The sequence below is a fragment of the Myotis myotis genome, unplaced genomic scaffold (genome assembly GCF_014108235.1).
Source record: "Myotis myotis isolate mMyoMyo1 unplaced genomic scaffold, mMyoMyo1.p scaffold_m19_p_13, whole genome shotgun sequence".
In the NCBI taxonomy this organism is placed as follows: Eukaryota; Metazoa; Chordata; class Mammalia; order Chiroptera; family Vespertilionidae; genus Myotis; species Myotis myotis.
In genome coordinates, this window is record NW_023416317.1 from 219,585 (window position 1) to 236,374 (window position 16,790).

General features: G+C 41.5%; 1 protein-coding gene across 1 annotated transcript in view; it reads right to left on the reverse strand.

Annotated features, from left to right (window-relative positions):
* GXYLT2 (glucoside xylosyltransferase 2) overlaps window positions 1-16,790 on the reverse strand; it is a 143,159-nt gene that overhangs the window by 76,345 nt on the left and 50,024 nt on the right. The window contains exons 5-6 of the mRNA XM_036333790.1: window positions 4,973-5,224; window positions 3,516-3,639 (exon numbers count right to left, since the gene is read on the reverse strand). Of these exons, the coding sequence (XP_036189683.1) occupies window positions 3,516-3,639; window positions 4,973-5,224 (376 nt within the window). The remainder of the gene's footprint in view (window positions 1-3,515; window positions 3,640-4,972; window positions 5,225-16,790) is intronic.

A 16,790-nucleotide genomic window follows, 5' to 3' on the forward strand; every position in this document is an offset into this window, starting at 1 on the left:
TTTACCTTAACTGAGCCTCTGCCTTTTTGCATCTATAATAACATATACTTTGAAATGTCTGGGTAACTTGTAACTTCCCTTTTTTTGGACCCCTTGGGGCACAACCTAATGTGCTGGGCGCCAGGAGACCACAAATTCCTTCATTGTTATCATGTTAATTGTTCCTGCACCCACCTAAGTATGTGTCTATCATTTTACTTTTTATGCAATCCCAGGGGTCCCCCCCCCCCCCCGCCTTTGCTTTCTCCCGCCTCTCTAGTCTATCACCAGTGAATTTCATGTAACCCACCTATATCTGTCCCTTCCTTTGATTGCAATGTATAAATACAGATGTAACCCTCCAGTCTCCGGAGCATTATCTCAACTTGTTGAGGTTCTGCTTCCTGGCATATGTCGACAGTTTCGCTCAAATAAACTCACAAAATTTCTTTACAGGTTTCAATGGATTTTACGTTAACACTTCTAAATGGTAAAATAGAATCAGAGGGGCATGGAGAGAAGCAAAATGACAGAGGCCATCAGGGATGAAAAAATCAGCTTTGGCCTTAGCAGCTTCCAGAACTTGTTCTCATAATGACCAGCATGATCCGATCCATGTGCTCCTGGTCTCCCTGCACCCTTGGGGAGTGGAGTTTCTTTTCCTTGCAGCCTCGGGCATTAACCCAAGCACATCTTTCTACAGAGTTCCTTTCAATTCTTGTCATATTTACCTTTCTATGGGATTCTGCTCTTGCACTCAAATTTCCCTGGTTAAGATATGAGCTCAGTCTTCCACCCCCTGAAGAAGCTGCCTTAGCTCACCTGTCAGGAAACGACCTGTAGACTGACCTACCTGTGTGCCCTCCATGGGCTTCAGCTATTTCCTCTTGTACCAGCCTGTCACCCAGCACTGCAATCACCCCCCCTCCCCCCAAGGCCTGAATCTAATTACAGCACGAGTTCTAAAACCCCTTTGTAACTAATGACTTTTAAACACATTATAATAGTGATACCATTGGCTACAGGATATCTATGATAATGATATCTAGATATATGTTCCATTTTGCGTGCATTACTTCACCTGTGGCAACCCAAAGAACCATAGTAATAAGCATGTTTATCTCTGGTGTCAGGGCCAATCTTTCCTCTGTCTCTCCTTGCCAGGGATAGAGGTGAAAAAATCTTCTTTTAAAATGCAGTTTGTTCAAGTTTATAGAAAGTGCTCACAGCCAATAGAAACAAAGAAAAACCATTCACTGTGATGCATAGCACTGATTTCAGTTCAAAGACCTCATGTTTGTTTGTTTGTTTGTTTAGAAAAATATTTTTATTCATTTCAGAGAGGAAGGAAGAGGGAGGGAGAGATAGAAACATCAATGATGAGAGAGAATTATTGATTGGCTGCCTCCTTAATGCCCCAACTGGGGATTGAGCCTAAAACCCAGCAGGAATTCTACTGGGACCTCCTGATTCATAGATAGTTGCTCAACCACTGAATTACACCGACTGGGTCAAAGACTTCATGTTTAATAAAATTCTTGAATAAAGTATAAAATAGCAGATTAAATGCAGGCAACACATACAAAAAAAAAAAAAAATCAAGTAGTTACCTAATACTAATCTAAAGCCAGGAAACTTTACTTTATTCTTGTATTCAATGGATCTAAGAGGGGTAGTGAGGAAGGCATTTACTCAGCTGGTTTTCAGCCTAAAAGAAAGACAAGAAGGTAATGGGAAAAAATAAAATAAAATAAAATAAAATAAAATAAAATAAAATAAAATAAAATAAAATAAAATAAAATAAAATAAAGGAAAAAAATAAAATAAAGACAAGGGGCTCGTCTGTAATCACAAGGTTGCTGTGACTCCCTTTGAGGGTTGTTTACTTCTAGTCACACCCTTGAACAGTCTGCAATAGGCTCAGAGGGTATCTGGGGAGGCAACTTGGCAGATTATTTAAATTCCTCAGTTTAGGAATTCAGACAGATTAAGATTATGGAAGACAGTTTTAGCCACTCAGCAGAAAGGAAAATGCAATATTTAAAAGAACAGAAATAATGCAGCAGAGATATCCACTGTGGGGTATCTGCCCAGCTCTCTGACTCCCCTCTCCAAAATCTCCTCCCCGAACACATAGGGCTGGAGCCGAGTGTCCTGGGCTCATGCCGTGCTCCCGCGCTCATTAGCTGTCATACAAATCATCTTTCACTCGGTAGTTTTGCCTTTACATTCTCAGGGTTGCTGTGAGGGTTAAAGAAGATAATGCTGAGACCAGCGCCTGACATTAGCACATAATCAATGTCAGCCATGGTCCCTCAGCTTGGCCTAACTGGCTGCGCTGGAACCCACAGATCTCTCCCTGAGCTGTGGGTTGGGATCAGTTAGTCTTTACGTGGGGCTGGACCTGCAGCTTGAGACCTCGGTACTTTGCTTTGAGGTCTGAGGAGCAGAGAATGAGTTTTAAAAGAGGAAAAACCAGCCTGAGTGGGAGAAAGTCCAACCTGGTTCCCATCATTTCTCTTTCCTGCTTCAGGTTCTGGCTGAGTCTGCTGGCCTGTCTGCCCTGTTTCCATGGGACAGCAGTTTGGTTTTCTTTTAAAGTGCCCTTTGCATTTAGACTAACTCCAGAGGCCTTTTATTTGCAGTCGAGAATCTTACCCTAGAAAAAAAGATGAAATGTGCTGAACAAGAAAAAGCAGAAGATGCGGACTTGAAAATCCCTATGATTATCAGAGTGCAATGGGCGGAAATGTCCCAAGTGAATGGCAACATCTTCCCTTTGTCTAATGAATGAGCATTGGGTATCTTTCCCAGAAACTGTATCCACCTGCTTCTGCCCCCGCCCCCCTTGCATTTGATCCTTTTTGATTCAAAGCTTTTATTCCAGGGTTTTGTTAAAGAAAATAAAGGTACATAGCAGGTGGGTCCAGGGTGATTTGCAACCAGAGGCTGAAGTCTTTAAAAGGAAACGTTGTTAGTTTTAAGTGTCAAAATAAAAACATAGACCAGAAATGTTTGTCTCTCTCCCCTACTCAACTCCACAATATCATGGATATAACAATACAAAAAGAATTTCCCTCTGCTCCAAATGAAAACAAAAAGGGATTTGGGAACCTGAGTCCTTATTCAGGCTCTTTTACCCTTGAATAAGTCACTTTCCTTTAAGGATCCCAAGAATCCATTCCCTTCAATCCAGACATTGTTCAGGCGAAGAGGGCCTCATGCCTAGATGATAACATTTTCATTTAGTTCAGTGCCTCCCATTAATTTTGACTGTACTTCTCAGAAGAATTGTGCTGGCAAAATATAAGAGAGATTCTCAAAAAATGGATCCAGTGTTGGAGGTTTTATCATTTGGTCTTTGTGTCAGCAGTACAAAGACCCACCTCCAAGAGATCCCAGGGTCCCTTGAGCCAGCTGGGTGGGGAGGGGACGCAGACACAGCTCATGCTCTCAGTATAGACCTGGCTGGAACGTCTCTATGGGGTGAGGTGGGCACACTCCCATACAAATGACATTCTGGAAAAACAACCTACCTGGATTGAAGTAAAAAATAATATTTAATAAATCCTGGTCTCCCCACGTGATGGCATTCTTGTACTTCTGGTATAGAGGGTACAGCATGTCCTCCCAAGCCAACCCTGTTGGAATCATGCTGTTCTGGAAAAGAGGAAACCATCGGAGCAGCTGAAGCAAAGCAAATCCATCTTGTCCACTGAGAAACAACGTAGAGGTACTGGGCCCCTCTCCCCCCAAAAGCAAATAGAGGAGAGGTCCTGCTGACTTCAAGGCACAGCACAAAACGAAACAAGGCTGTGGGTGGCAGGGTTGTAAATGTGCCCATGGACACTGGATGGTCCAGGAACTGGTAGTTGGGACATGATTTCTACTTAGAAAATCAGGCCCCAGAATGAGCCTCTTTCTCATGCTTCATCCTGACCTCTGCAGTGAAGGAGCAGAATAGGAGTAACAGCATTACGGCAGCTTAAGGAAAAACACGCGTTTCTTGTCTTAAAATAATAATTTAATTTAAAAAATAAAAGCAACACATTCACAGACTAAATATTCAAACAGCATACAAAGATCTAAAATACACTAAAAGCACTCACCCTCCATCCTCCTACAATTCCCATTTCCACTTTCCCTAGAAGTATCCGCAATTAACAATTAATGGTCTCTTAGGTGTTTTTCTGGAAATTTCTAAGTCATAAAAGGAATCATACCCTACAATATCATGCTCTGTTCTATTTTAATTTTTTTCACTTAATACTGTTTAGAGATCTTATTTATCTTACTTATAGATTTACCTAAATCTCTTTTTTTGTTTTGTTTTGTTGTTGTTAACCCTCACCCAAGGATATTTTTCCATTGATTTTTAGAGAGAGTGGAAGAGAGAGGGAAAGACAGAGAGAAACATCAAAGTGAGAGAAACACATTGATTGGTTGCCTCCTGCAGGAGCCCTGACTAGGGCCTGGGGTGGAGAGGAGCCTGCAACCCAGGTACATGCCCTTGACTGGAATCGAACCCGGACCCTTTGGTCTGCAGGCTGACACTATCCACTGAGCAAAACCGGCTAGGGATACCTAATTCTTTTTAATAGGAGGATTATTTTTGACTAGTTCCCATTATTTGCTGGGATAAAAAAATGAGGCCGTGTACAGCCTTGTACAAATATCTGTGTACTAGGTAAATTACCCCACGGTGATTCCAAGGACAGTCCCCAAGGGTTTCATGAAGCACTGGATACACTCGGAGTTCAAACATGACAGGACTCAGAAATGCAGCGCAATAGTCCTGAAGGGAAACTCCACTGAAGCTTTAGATTCAATAACCCCCTGGGCTTTTCCTGAGCAGACAAATATCCCACAATTCTCCAAACACCGTTCCCTGGCTCCTCCCATCCTTACTTGTCGATTTCCTAATCAGCACACTGACTGTCCGGAAAAGACAAAATTCCAAATTTTAAACAAGGAAAATAAAGTACTTCCTTACCTTGAACTGGGCACTTCTTATACGAGTTAAATTCATTAGCATGACTCCCGAATTAACTCCCGCGGAGCCATAAAAAGGGTGCTGAGCAAAGCGGCTGTACCAGCCGGTCTGGGGTATTTCATGCTCAGGGGCCATGGCTGCAAGCTGGGTGGAGTTAAACTGCCGCAGGAGCTTCCAGATGTCGTCGACGGGTCTCAGAAAGAGAACGTCAGTGTCCACGTAGAGGAGCGAGTCCACATCCTTTAAAATCACCTTGTGTGTGACAGGGAAGGGGAGGAGGGAGAAAACAAGTCAGGGACAAAGGAAGTGGCCTGATTTCAATAATGCCACCGATTTTCATCTATTAAGGTTGAGTTTTAGAAAGGGTACCACTCTGAGCTCCCATACCTCCATCTCCTGTGACTTGAATGGTAAGTACCAATCAAGGGGTAAAGACTCAAAGGAAGATCTTGATCTAGATTGGTCCCATTTCAGGGCCCAGGATTCTACTTGGTAAAGGCTGAACTTCCAAAGGAATGAAAAGATCAGCAAATTACTGTGGCTCTGTCTTCTTCCCTTCTCCCATAAGGCCATTTGTTTTTCTCTTCTTGGAACAGTTAGGTCTGGCATCACACAACTTGAAGTGGACAGTCTCAAAGCCAGCTCACGCCATGCTTTGGAGTAAGTATCCCGTCTCCGGATCCATTTGTTTCTAGTATTGATGGGTATGGCTCTGCGTCTTTTTGAAATATATTTTGAGCCAAGATTTAGACTTGGGAATAGGCAAACTTTTTCTCTAAAGGGCCAGAGAGTAAATATTTTAGGCTCTTTTGAACCCATGCAACTCTGCCACTGCAGCACGAAAGCATCCATCGACAATGTATAAACAAATGAGTATGGCTGTATTCTAACAAAACCTTATTATTTATTCTAATAACACATTATATGAAATTTGAATTTCATGTAATTTCCAAATCTCACAAAATCTTCTTTTGAATTTTCAATATGGGAAATGTAAAAGCCACGCTTGGCTCATAGGCTCTGATTTGTTACCCTCTGTTGCAGGTCATTCAAGCAAAACACTTACTGAGTTCTCCTTTGCTAACTGCATATCTACCAGAGTGTGCACGAGGGCTCTAGACTACAAAGCTTTCATTAGTAACTGTAATCTGCCTTGCTTTGCCCTTGTTCCCCAAATTTAGTGGTAGATTTAACCAAAGAAGGACTTGAATCCTCCTGGACCCCTGGCCCAACATCATCCTAACACCATCACAGCCCTTGTTATAGATAGAATGCCTGTGTCTTTCCAAAATTCATATATTAAAGCCCCAACACTGCCCCCTCCATGTGATGGACCTTGGAGATGGGACGTGGGCAGTCATTAGGATTAGATGAGGTGAGGAGGGCAAAGCCCTTATGACCAGATCGTGACCTTTTAAGAGACAACAGAGATCTAACTGTTCCAAGAAAAAAAACTAAGAGAGAAAGATAAGCGGCCTTAATGGAGGTTGGAAAAAACCGAGCCATAGTAATTTGCTGTTGTTTTCATTCCTTTGAAGGTTCAACCCTTACCAGAGAGCGTGTCCTCTCTCTTCACCATGTGACAACACAAGGGGAAGGCAGCCTTCTGTAAGCAAAACAGAGGCTCTCCAGAACCCAGCCATGCTGGCACCAGACTTCAGGCTTCCAGGCTCCTGAACCCTGAAAAAATAAGTTTTGCTCATTAAGCCACCAGTCTGTGCTATGAAGAGCCGTTTGTTACGACAGCTGAGAACAGCAACCCTTCACTGGGATCCCCGTACGTAACCCCGAGGCACAGGTGCGGATGCCAGGCCACAGAGACTTCATTCCGGAATAATTTAAAAGCTCACTTGATTAGCCACCGATTTATCTTTCTCATCGACTCGAGGAATAGATTTTACAAACTAATAAAATGAAAAATAATCATCACCTACCATTTCGTAAAAGATTATGTTGACATCCAGTTTAATAATTCACAATTAGGATAAATGCTTTAATTGAGGACACAAACTTTAAAAACACACCAGCCTTTCTTTTTCCTCTATTTTTCCAAGGAAAGGGAACCACCTTGCCATGGAGGAGCATTAGTCTGCTGACTATTTTAAAGCACAACTACAGAGTGCTGTCGAGGAAAGGCGGGCTCTACACAAGTACTAGTAAACTCATGTTATAATACTAATTCCGTGTCACATGTAAATACAATTATGAGGTCTTGCATGTGCAAGACACATCCCAAGGACTCAATGTGCTGCCAATTTATTTTATTGAAAAGGAACAATAAAGCACAGAAAAGTCCTCTATTTAAATTCATGTGTCAAAAATGCTAATGATTGCTGGATTTTGGCTAATAAATTATAGAAAGGTAAAGTCAATTCCTAGAATGTGTTTAAGGAAATAAGAGACTGCATGGTGTTCCAGTGAAAAAGCTAATTTAGAAACTGAATCAGAGAGAAAACTATTCCCACTCATGTGAGATAGTATATATTTGTCATCATGACTGATTAGCCAATAAGTTCTGAATAAAAATATATAACACTGATGTTTTAATCAATTAAGGGTTATGCAGACATCTGCTCCAAAAATTTAAAGTCAATGGGATTGATTAATTTAATTTTTCTTGGCCTTACATTATTTTTTAAAAATATATTTTATTGATTTTTTACAGAGAGGTTGGGAGAGAGATAGAGAGTTAGAAACATCGAGGAGGGAGAAACATGGATCAGCTGCCTCCTGCACACCCCCTACTGGGGATGTGCCCGCAACCCAGGTGCATGCCCTTGACTGGAATCGAACCCAGGACCCTTCAGTCCACAGGCCGAAGCTCTATCCACTGAGCCAAACCGGTTAGGGCGGCCTTACATTATTGTTGTTGTTATTATTATTACTTTCTTCAATAAAATAAATTTGTTGCCATCCCTCTTTAAAACAAAAAAGAAAACAGACACACTTGAAGAAGGTCTTGAAAAGGAAAACTACAAGTTCTGCAGGATTCCATCATGAAGCTACAGGCAATACCTTTAATCAACAGAGAAAAACACAAGTTGCCCCAGACTCTATAATATCAGAACAGTCTCAGTGTACAATTTTATCCCACCAATATCCTATTGGTGACATGCAGATTGCTCCTCTTTTTTACTATTATAAACAACAGCAAAGTGAGTGTCTTTTTAGGAAAAATTTTAATCACATAGTGTGGCATTTGTTTTTCTTTTTAACTTAGTAAATATTTAGAAAATATTTACATGGTTAAAAAATAAAAGTATATTAAAGTAAATTTCCTGACAAGTTATTCTTCTTTGCCCTCTGTTACCAGGTCCCCTCCACAGAGGTAGCCAATGTCATTGAATTGCTCAGAGTTGTGCCAGAGGCCTTTTGTGCATCCTGTATAAGCATAGTATGAAAACTGTCTCCTCGACCAGGAGTTGTCTGGGAGTTCAACCAGGGGGCGGGGCTGGCCAAGGGAAGGGAGGGAGGCCCCATCTGGTAGCTGACAGCCGCTAGGGACCCTACCAGTGCATGAATTTTGTGCACTGGGCCTCTAGTATAAGAATAAATAGCTAGGCATATACAATTCCTCTTTTATGCTACAAATGATAGCATACATGATATTGTCATCTCATTTGTTTTATTTTTAAAATATATTTTTATTGATTTCAGAGAGGAAGGGAGAGAGAGATAGAAACATCAATGATGAGAGAGAATCATTGACTGGCTACTTCCTACACACCCCACATTGGGATGGAGCCCCCAACCTGGGCATGTACCCTGATCAGGAATCTAACTGTGACCTCCTAGTGTATAGGTAGATGCACAACCACTGAGCCACACTGGCCAGGCTCATTTGTTTTATTTTTAAAAAATAAAAAAATAAATAAATGTAGAAGGACTTTTAATATCAGCAAATAAAAATTTCATTTATTATTTTTTATTCCTGTACAGTATTCCATTGTGTGGATCTACCAAAATTTATCTAGTTACCTACTGTAGAACACTTAGGTGTTTCTCAAGCTTTTTTATTACAATGTCACAATGAAAACCTCATATTAATTCATTTCAAACACATATGAGTGTATCTTTAGGATAAATTCATTAAAATGTAATTCCTTAGTCAAAGAATACATGCATTTTTACATTTTCAAAAAAAAATTTTTTATTGTAGAAAGCATTACATATGTCCTCTTTCCCCATTGTCCTCTCCCAGCCTGCCCTCACCCTCCCCCCCAAGCACACCCCCCATTGTCTGTGTCCATTGGTTATGCTTATATGCACACAAGTACATATAAGCATTGATCTCTTATCTCTCCCCAATCCCCCGTCATGCTCACCCTCCCCTACCTTCCCTCTGAAGTTTGACCGTCTGTTCAATGAATCTGTGTTTCTGGATCTGTTTTTGTTCATCAGTTTATGTTGTTCATTATAGTCCACAAATGAGTGGATCATGTGATACTTATCTTTTTCTGACTGTCTTATTTCGCTTAGCATAATCCTCTCCAGGTCCATCCATGCTGTTGCAAATGGTAACAGCTCTTTCTGTTTTACAGCAGCATAGTATTCCATTGTGTAGATATAACCACAGCTTTGTAATCCACTGATGGGCACTTAGGCTGTTTCCAAATCTTCGCTATTGTAAATTGTGCTGCTGTGAACATAGGGATGCATATGTTTTTTTCTGATTGGTGTTTCTGTTTCTTTGGGATATATTCCTAGGAGTGAGATCACTGGGTCAAATGGAAGTTCCATTGTTAATTTTTTGAGGAAACTCCATACTGTTCTCCACAGTGGCTGCACCAGTCTGCATTCCCACCAGCAGTGCACGAGGGTTCCTTTTTCTCCACATCCTCACCAGCAGTTGTCATTTGTTGATTTGTTGCTGATAGCCATTCTGACAGGTGTGAGATGGTACCTCATTGTCGTCTTGATTTGCATCTCTCGGATGATTAGTGACTTTGAGCATGTTTTCATATGTCTCTTGACCTTCCATATGTCCAGTTTCGAAAAGTATCTATTTTGGTCCTCTGCCCATTTTTTTATTGGATTATTTATCTTCCTTTTGTTAAATTGTATGAGTTCCCTATAAATTTTGGAGATTAAACCCTTATCATATGTCACATTGCCAAATATGTTCTCCCATGCAGTGGGTTTTCTTGTTTTGTTGATGGTTTCTTTTGCTGTCCAAAAACTTTTTATTTTGATTTAGTCCCATTTGTTCATTTTCTCCTTAGTTTTCATTGTCGTAGTAGATGTGTCAGTAAACATATTGCTATGAGCTATAGCTAATATCTTGCTGCCTATGTGTTCTTCTAAGATTTGTATGGTTTCCCATTTTATGTTGAAGTCTTTTATCCATTTTGAGTTTTTTTGTGTGTATGGTATAGGTTGGTGGTCTAGTTTCATATTTTGGTATGGATCTGTCCAATTTTCCCAACACCATTTATTGAAGAGGCTGTCTTGACTCCATTATATGTTCTTGTCTCCTTTGTCAGATATCAATTGAACATACTGGTTTGGGTTGATTTTTGGGTTCTCTGTTCTGTTCCATTGGTCTATATGTCTGTTCTTGTGACAATACCATGTTGTATTGAGAACAGCGGCTTTGTATAATAACCTGATGTCTGGTATTGTGATCCCTCCAACATTGTTATTTTTTCTCAAGATTGCTTGGCAATTCCAGGTGTTGTTTTTTTTAAATTCCATATAAATTTTTGGAGAGTTTGTTCGAGATTTGTGAAGTATGCTGTTGGTATTTTAATGGGGATTGCATTGAATCTATAGATTGCTTTGGGTAGTATGGAAATTTTTATGATGTTGATTCTACCAATCCATGAACATGATATATTCTTCCATTTGTTTATATCTTCCTATATCTCTTTTTTCAAAGTTCTCCAATTTTCCAAGGATAGCTCTTTTACCTCCTTAGTTAAGTTTATTCCTAGATAGCTTAATTTTTTTGTTGCAATGGTAAATGGGATTATTTTTTAGTTTCTCTTTCTGTAAGTTCATTGTTGGTATATAAAAAATGCCATAGATTTCTGGGTGTTAATTTTGTATCCTGCTACATCACTGAATTCATTTATTAAATTTAGTAGTTTTTTTTATGGAGTCTTTAGGGTTTTCTATGTACAATATCATGTCATCAGTGAATAAGGACAGTTTTACTTCTTCTTTTCCAATTTGGATGCCTTTTATTTCTTCTTGCCTAATCGTTATGGCTAGCACTTCCAGTACTGTGTCGAACAGGAGTGGTGAGAGGGGGCATCCTTGTCTTGTTCCTGTTCTTAGGGGGAAATGGTTTTAGATTTTGCCATTTGAGTATGATGTTGGCTGTAAATTTGTCATATAAGGCTTTAATTATATTGAGGTATGATCTTTCTATTCCTACTTTGGTGAGAGTTTTTATCAAGAAAAGGTGTTGGATTTTATTCAATGCTTTTTCTGCATTGATTGATATGATTAGTGATTTTTGTCTCTCAATTTTTTATGTGATGTATCAGGTTTATTGATTTGTGCATACCCCTATATTCATCAGGGGTAATGGCCTGTAATTCTCTTTCTTTCAGTGATTTTATCTGGTTTTGGGATTAGGGTGATGCTGGCTTCATAGAAGGAGCTTGGAAGTGTGCCTTCCTCTTGAATTTTTTTGAATAGTCTGAGGAGGGGCAGTTTTAGTTCTGTGAATGTTTGGCAAAACTCCCCTGTGAAGCTGTCTGGACCAGGGCTTTTGTTTGCTGGAAGTTTTTTGATTACTGCTTCAATTTCCTCCACAGTTAACTGCCTATTCAGATTTTTTTTTTTATTTTTCCTGATTGAGTTTTAGAAAATTGTATTTTTCTAGAAATGTGTCATTTCATCTCGGTTGTCCAGTTTGTTGGTATAGAGTTATTCATAGTATTTTTTTTTACAATCCTTTGTATTTCTGTCAGGTCTGTTGTTACTTCACCTCTTTCATTTCTGATTTTGTTTATTTGGATCCTCTCTCTTTGCTTCTTGGTGAGCCTGGCTAGAGGTTCATTAATCTTGTGTATCCTTTCAAAGAACCAGCTCTTGGTTTTATTGATCTTTTGTATTTTTGTTTTTGGTTTTTTTTGTCTCTATGTCATGTATTTCCCCTCTGATCTTTATTATATTTTTCCTTCTGCTTACTCTGGGCTTTTCTTGTTGCTCTCTTTATAATTCCTTAGGTTGTAGGATTAGATAATTTATTATCAGTTTTTCTTGTTTTGGGGGGGTAAGCCTGTAGTGCTGTGAACGTCCCTCTCAGGACTGCTTTCGCTGTGTCCCATAGATTTTTTTAACGACCTTAAATATAATAATATTACATGCAATACACATTAATATTTTAAAAAATGATTTTAAGTATAATAATATTACCAAAACTGTACTAACATAGTAAGATATCACAAAAGTTGTAGGAAATATTAAAAATCTGCAAATAACATGATTACTTCTATTATATTCTAAAATATTATTTTTTTCCTTCTGGCTCTAATTTTGTTCATCAGTTTATGTTGTTCATTATATTCCACAAATGAGTGAGATCATGTGGTATTTATCTTTCTCCAAATGACTTATTTCACTTAGCATGATGTTCTCCAGGTCCATCCATGTGGTTGCAAATGGTAAGAGTTCTTTCTTTTTACAGCAGCGTAGTATTCCATCGTGTAGATATACCACAGTTTTCTAATCCACTCATCTACTGATGGGCACTTAGGCTGTTTCCAAATCTTAGCTATTGTAAATTGTGCTGCTGTGAACATAGGGCCGCATATGTCCTTTTTGATTGGTGTTTCTGATTTCTTTGGGTATATTCCTAGAAGTGGGATTATTGGTTCATAAAGCACTTTCATTTTTTATTTTTTGAGGAAGCTCCATACTGTTCTCTACAGTGACCGCAGCAGTCTGCATTCCCCCCAGCAGTACATGAGTGTTCCTTTTTCTCCGCATCCTCGCCAGCACTTGTTGTTTGTTGATTTGTTGATGATAGCCATTCTGAGAGGTGTGAGGTGGTACCTCATTGTTGTTTTGATTTGCATCTCTCGGATGATTAGTGGCTTTGAGCATGTTTTCATATGTCTCTTGGCCTTCTTCATGTCCTCTTTTGAAAAGTGCCTATTTAGATCCTTTACAACTTTTTGATTGGATTGTTTATCTTCCTTTTGTTAAGTTGTATGAGTTCTCTGTAAATTTGGAGATTAAACCCTTATCAGATATAACATTGGCGAATATGTTCTCCCATACAGTGGACTTTCTTGTTGTTTTGTTGATGGTTTCTTTTGCTGTGCAGAAGCTTTTTATTTTGATGTAGTCCCATTTGTTTATTTTCTCCTTTTTTCCATTGCCCTAGGAGCTATATCAGTAAAGACATTGCTACGACATATGTCTGATACTTTGCTGGCTGTGGGTTCTTCTAATATTTTTATGGTTTCAGGACTTACATTTAAGTCTTTTATACATTTTGAATTTATTCTTGTGTATGGTGTAAATTGGTAGTCTAGTTTCATCTTTTTGCATGTATCTGTCCAATTTTCTGAACACCATTTATTGAAGAGACTGTCTTGTATGTTCTTGCCTCCTTTGTCAAATATTAATTGAGCATAATGGCTTGGGTCAATTTCTGGTGTCTCTGTTCTGTTCCATTGATGTATATGCCTGTTCTTGTGCCAGTACCAGGCAGATTTGAGAACTGTGGCTTTGTAATATAGCTTGATATCGGGTATTGTGATCCCTCCAACTTTGTTCTTCTTTCTCAGGATTGCTGCAGCTATTCGGGGTCTTCTTTTATTCCAGATGAATTTTTGGAGAGTTTGTTGTAGGTCTGTGAAATATCCCACTGGTATCTTAATTGGGATCGCATTGAATCTATAGATTGATTTGTGTAGTATGGACATTTTAATGATGTTGATTCTATCAATCCATGAACATGGTATATTCTTCCATTTATTTATGTCTTTCTCTATCTCTTTTTTCAATGTCCTATAGTTTTCTGAGTATAGGTCTTTTACCTCCTTAGTTAAGTTTATTCCTAGGTAGCTTAATTTTTTTGTTGCAATGGTAAAAGGGATTGTTTGTTTAGTTTCTTTTCTGTGGGTTCATTATCTACACTAATAAAAGACAAACATGCAAATTGATCATACCTTCACTATGCCTTAAGCCATGCCCACCAGCCAGAGTGACTATATGCAAATTAACCCAACCAAGATGGCGGCCAGCAGCCACGGAGCTGGAGCAAGCAGGAGGCTTGGTTGCCCCAATGATGGAGGAAGCCACGCTTCATGCCTTCTGCGGAGGTTCTGAGCTCCATTGAAAGCAGCAAAGTTTCAATTGTAGAAGGTAAATAAATCCCAGAATAAAAAATATATAAAAAAAGGAGAGGCTGGCAGCTTCCGTCGCCGGGGGGCTTGGCCAGCCTGAAAATGGCCCTCACCCAGACTGGTCAGGCACCCCAGTGGGGACCCGCCTCCCTAAAGAGGGTGTGGCCAGCCTGAAAACAGTCATCAGCCCCTCACCCAGGCTGACCAAACCTCCATGGGGTGAGGGTCTCCACTGAGGGAGGTGGGGGGGCTTGACCAGCCTGCAAACAGCCATCAGCTCCTCACCCAGGCTGGCCAGGCACCCCAGTTGGGACCCCCCAACCCTAAAGAAGGTGTGGCCAGCCTGCAAACAGCCATCAGCCCCTCACCCAGGCTGGCCAGGCACCCCAGTGGGGACCCCCACCCTGATCCGGGACACCCTTCAGGGCAAACCAGCCGACCCCCGCCCCGGGCACCAGGCCTCTATCCTATATAATAAAAGGTTAATATGCAAATTGACCCTAACAGCAGAATGACTGGGAATGACTAGTCACTATGACACACACTGACCATCAGGGGGCAGATGCTCAATGCAGGAGCTGCCCCCTGGTGGTCAGTGTGCTCCCACAGCAGGCTCAGCTACAAGCTAGGCTGATGGTTGCCAGTACAGCGGTGGTGGTGGGAGCCTCTCCCGCCTCCTCAGCAGCACTAAGGATGTCCAACTGCAGCTTAGGCCTGCTCCCCGCTGGCAAGTGGACATCCCCCAAGGGCTGCCGGGCTGCCAGAGAAATGCCTGACTGCCAGCTTGGGCCCGATCCCCCAGCAGGTGGACATCCTCCGAGGGGTCCCAGACTGCAAGAGGGCATAGGCTGGGCTAAGGGAGCCCCCCGAGTGCACAAATTTTTGTGCACTGGGCCTCTAGTCTATTTATATAAAAGCCTAAGTGACTAACATCCAACCAACCAGTTGACAGGTTGCTGACACATACTGACCACCAGGGGGCAGATGCTCAATGCAGGAGCTGCCCCCTGATGGTCAGTGTGCTCCCACAGTGGGAGTGCTGCTCAGCTGATCAACCCATCCCAGTGGCCCACCAATCCAGCAGCAGCCACTCACTCCCTTGTAGTTCTTCAGGTCCAATCTCTGGAGAACGGGCCACACACTGACAGACTGGTGCCACCAACATGATCCCAACAGTGCTATTGGCCACCTGGAAGTTGGCCGCGGGCACTGTGGTCACTTCCCCTACCTAGATGCTCTACAAGGAAGAAACAATATAAAAGTGGCCACCAGGTGGCTCCCAACTGGTGTGAAAGTCAGTGGGACAGATCTGGACCCACCGCCCACCTCCAGGGCTGATCACGTCCTGGCCCGCCTCCTCTCCCCTCGGGACAGGCACCAGACACAGGGCTCATGGCTGGCGAGCACCACTGTGGTGGCTCAAGCCTCTCCTGATTGGAACTGATTGGGAGCAAGCCTGCAGCACGCACAGTCGGGCTGGGATGAGCAGGAACAGCAGGCAGAAGTGGCAGGTGGCGTTGGATTGCAGGTTTTGGCCCGATCCCTGCAGGCCACCAAGAGGAACCCCACCTGTGCACAAATTCATGCACTGGGCTTCTAGTTTTTTTTATAACAGGCAACTTGTGCTTCTTAATCCCTTTTGCCTTTTTCACTCCTTCTTGAAGTCCCCTACTAGATGGCAGTTTGTTCTCTATAAGTCTGTTTCTGTTTGTTTTGGCTTTTAGATTACACATATAAGTGAAATTATATGATATTTGTCTTTGACTTATTTCTCTTACCATAAGACCTTCTGCTGGGGTCCAACCCCAGCAGGTCCAGGGGTTCCCAAAGGTGTGGACGGAGTCGGCGAAGACTATCCACCCTCTTCCTACGGTGGAGTCTTATCCATCCCGAGAGTGGGGCTTACCTAGGGGTTCCTGTTCGGGAGCCAGATGCTGGGGTCCCCAAAGGTGTGGACGGAGTCAGTGAAGAAGGAATGACACAGAGGCAGCATTCAGTTGATCAGCATGGTTGGCTTCTCTTGCCTGGTTCTATTGCCAGGTTCTGTCGGTTCTCCAGCCAGGTTCTGTAGCCAGGTTCTGTCCAAGATCTTTTGCCATGTTCTCTTGCTAGGTTCTGTCTCTAGGTTGTGTGGCCAGTTTCTGTCCAGGATCTTTTGCCATGTTCTCTCCAGCGAAGTTCTTCTGTCTCTAGGTTCTGTGTAGGTTCTGTGTCTAGGTTCTGTGTCTAGTTGTCTTGTTACATCTGTATTTATACCAGTTGATTCCAATCCTATCAATCTCTATTCCAAAGGTTAGGGCGTTTCTTATCTCCATTCCAGGGAGTAAAGATTATGTAGCTTAAGCATGATTGTTCATAGTTAAAGTGATTAATTATCCGCCTGGCACTTAGTTAAGGGCTTTTATTCCCTCCCTAACTTCAGGGGAAAATCCCTACCTGGGGAAACAACCTTTCTCAGAGAGGTGACCTTGGTTAAAACACATAGTGCCAAGAAGGTGAGCAAACATATT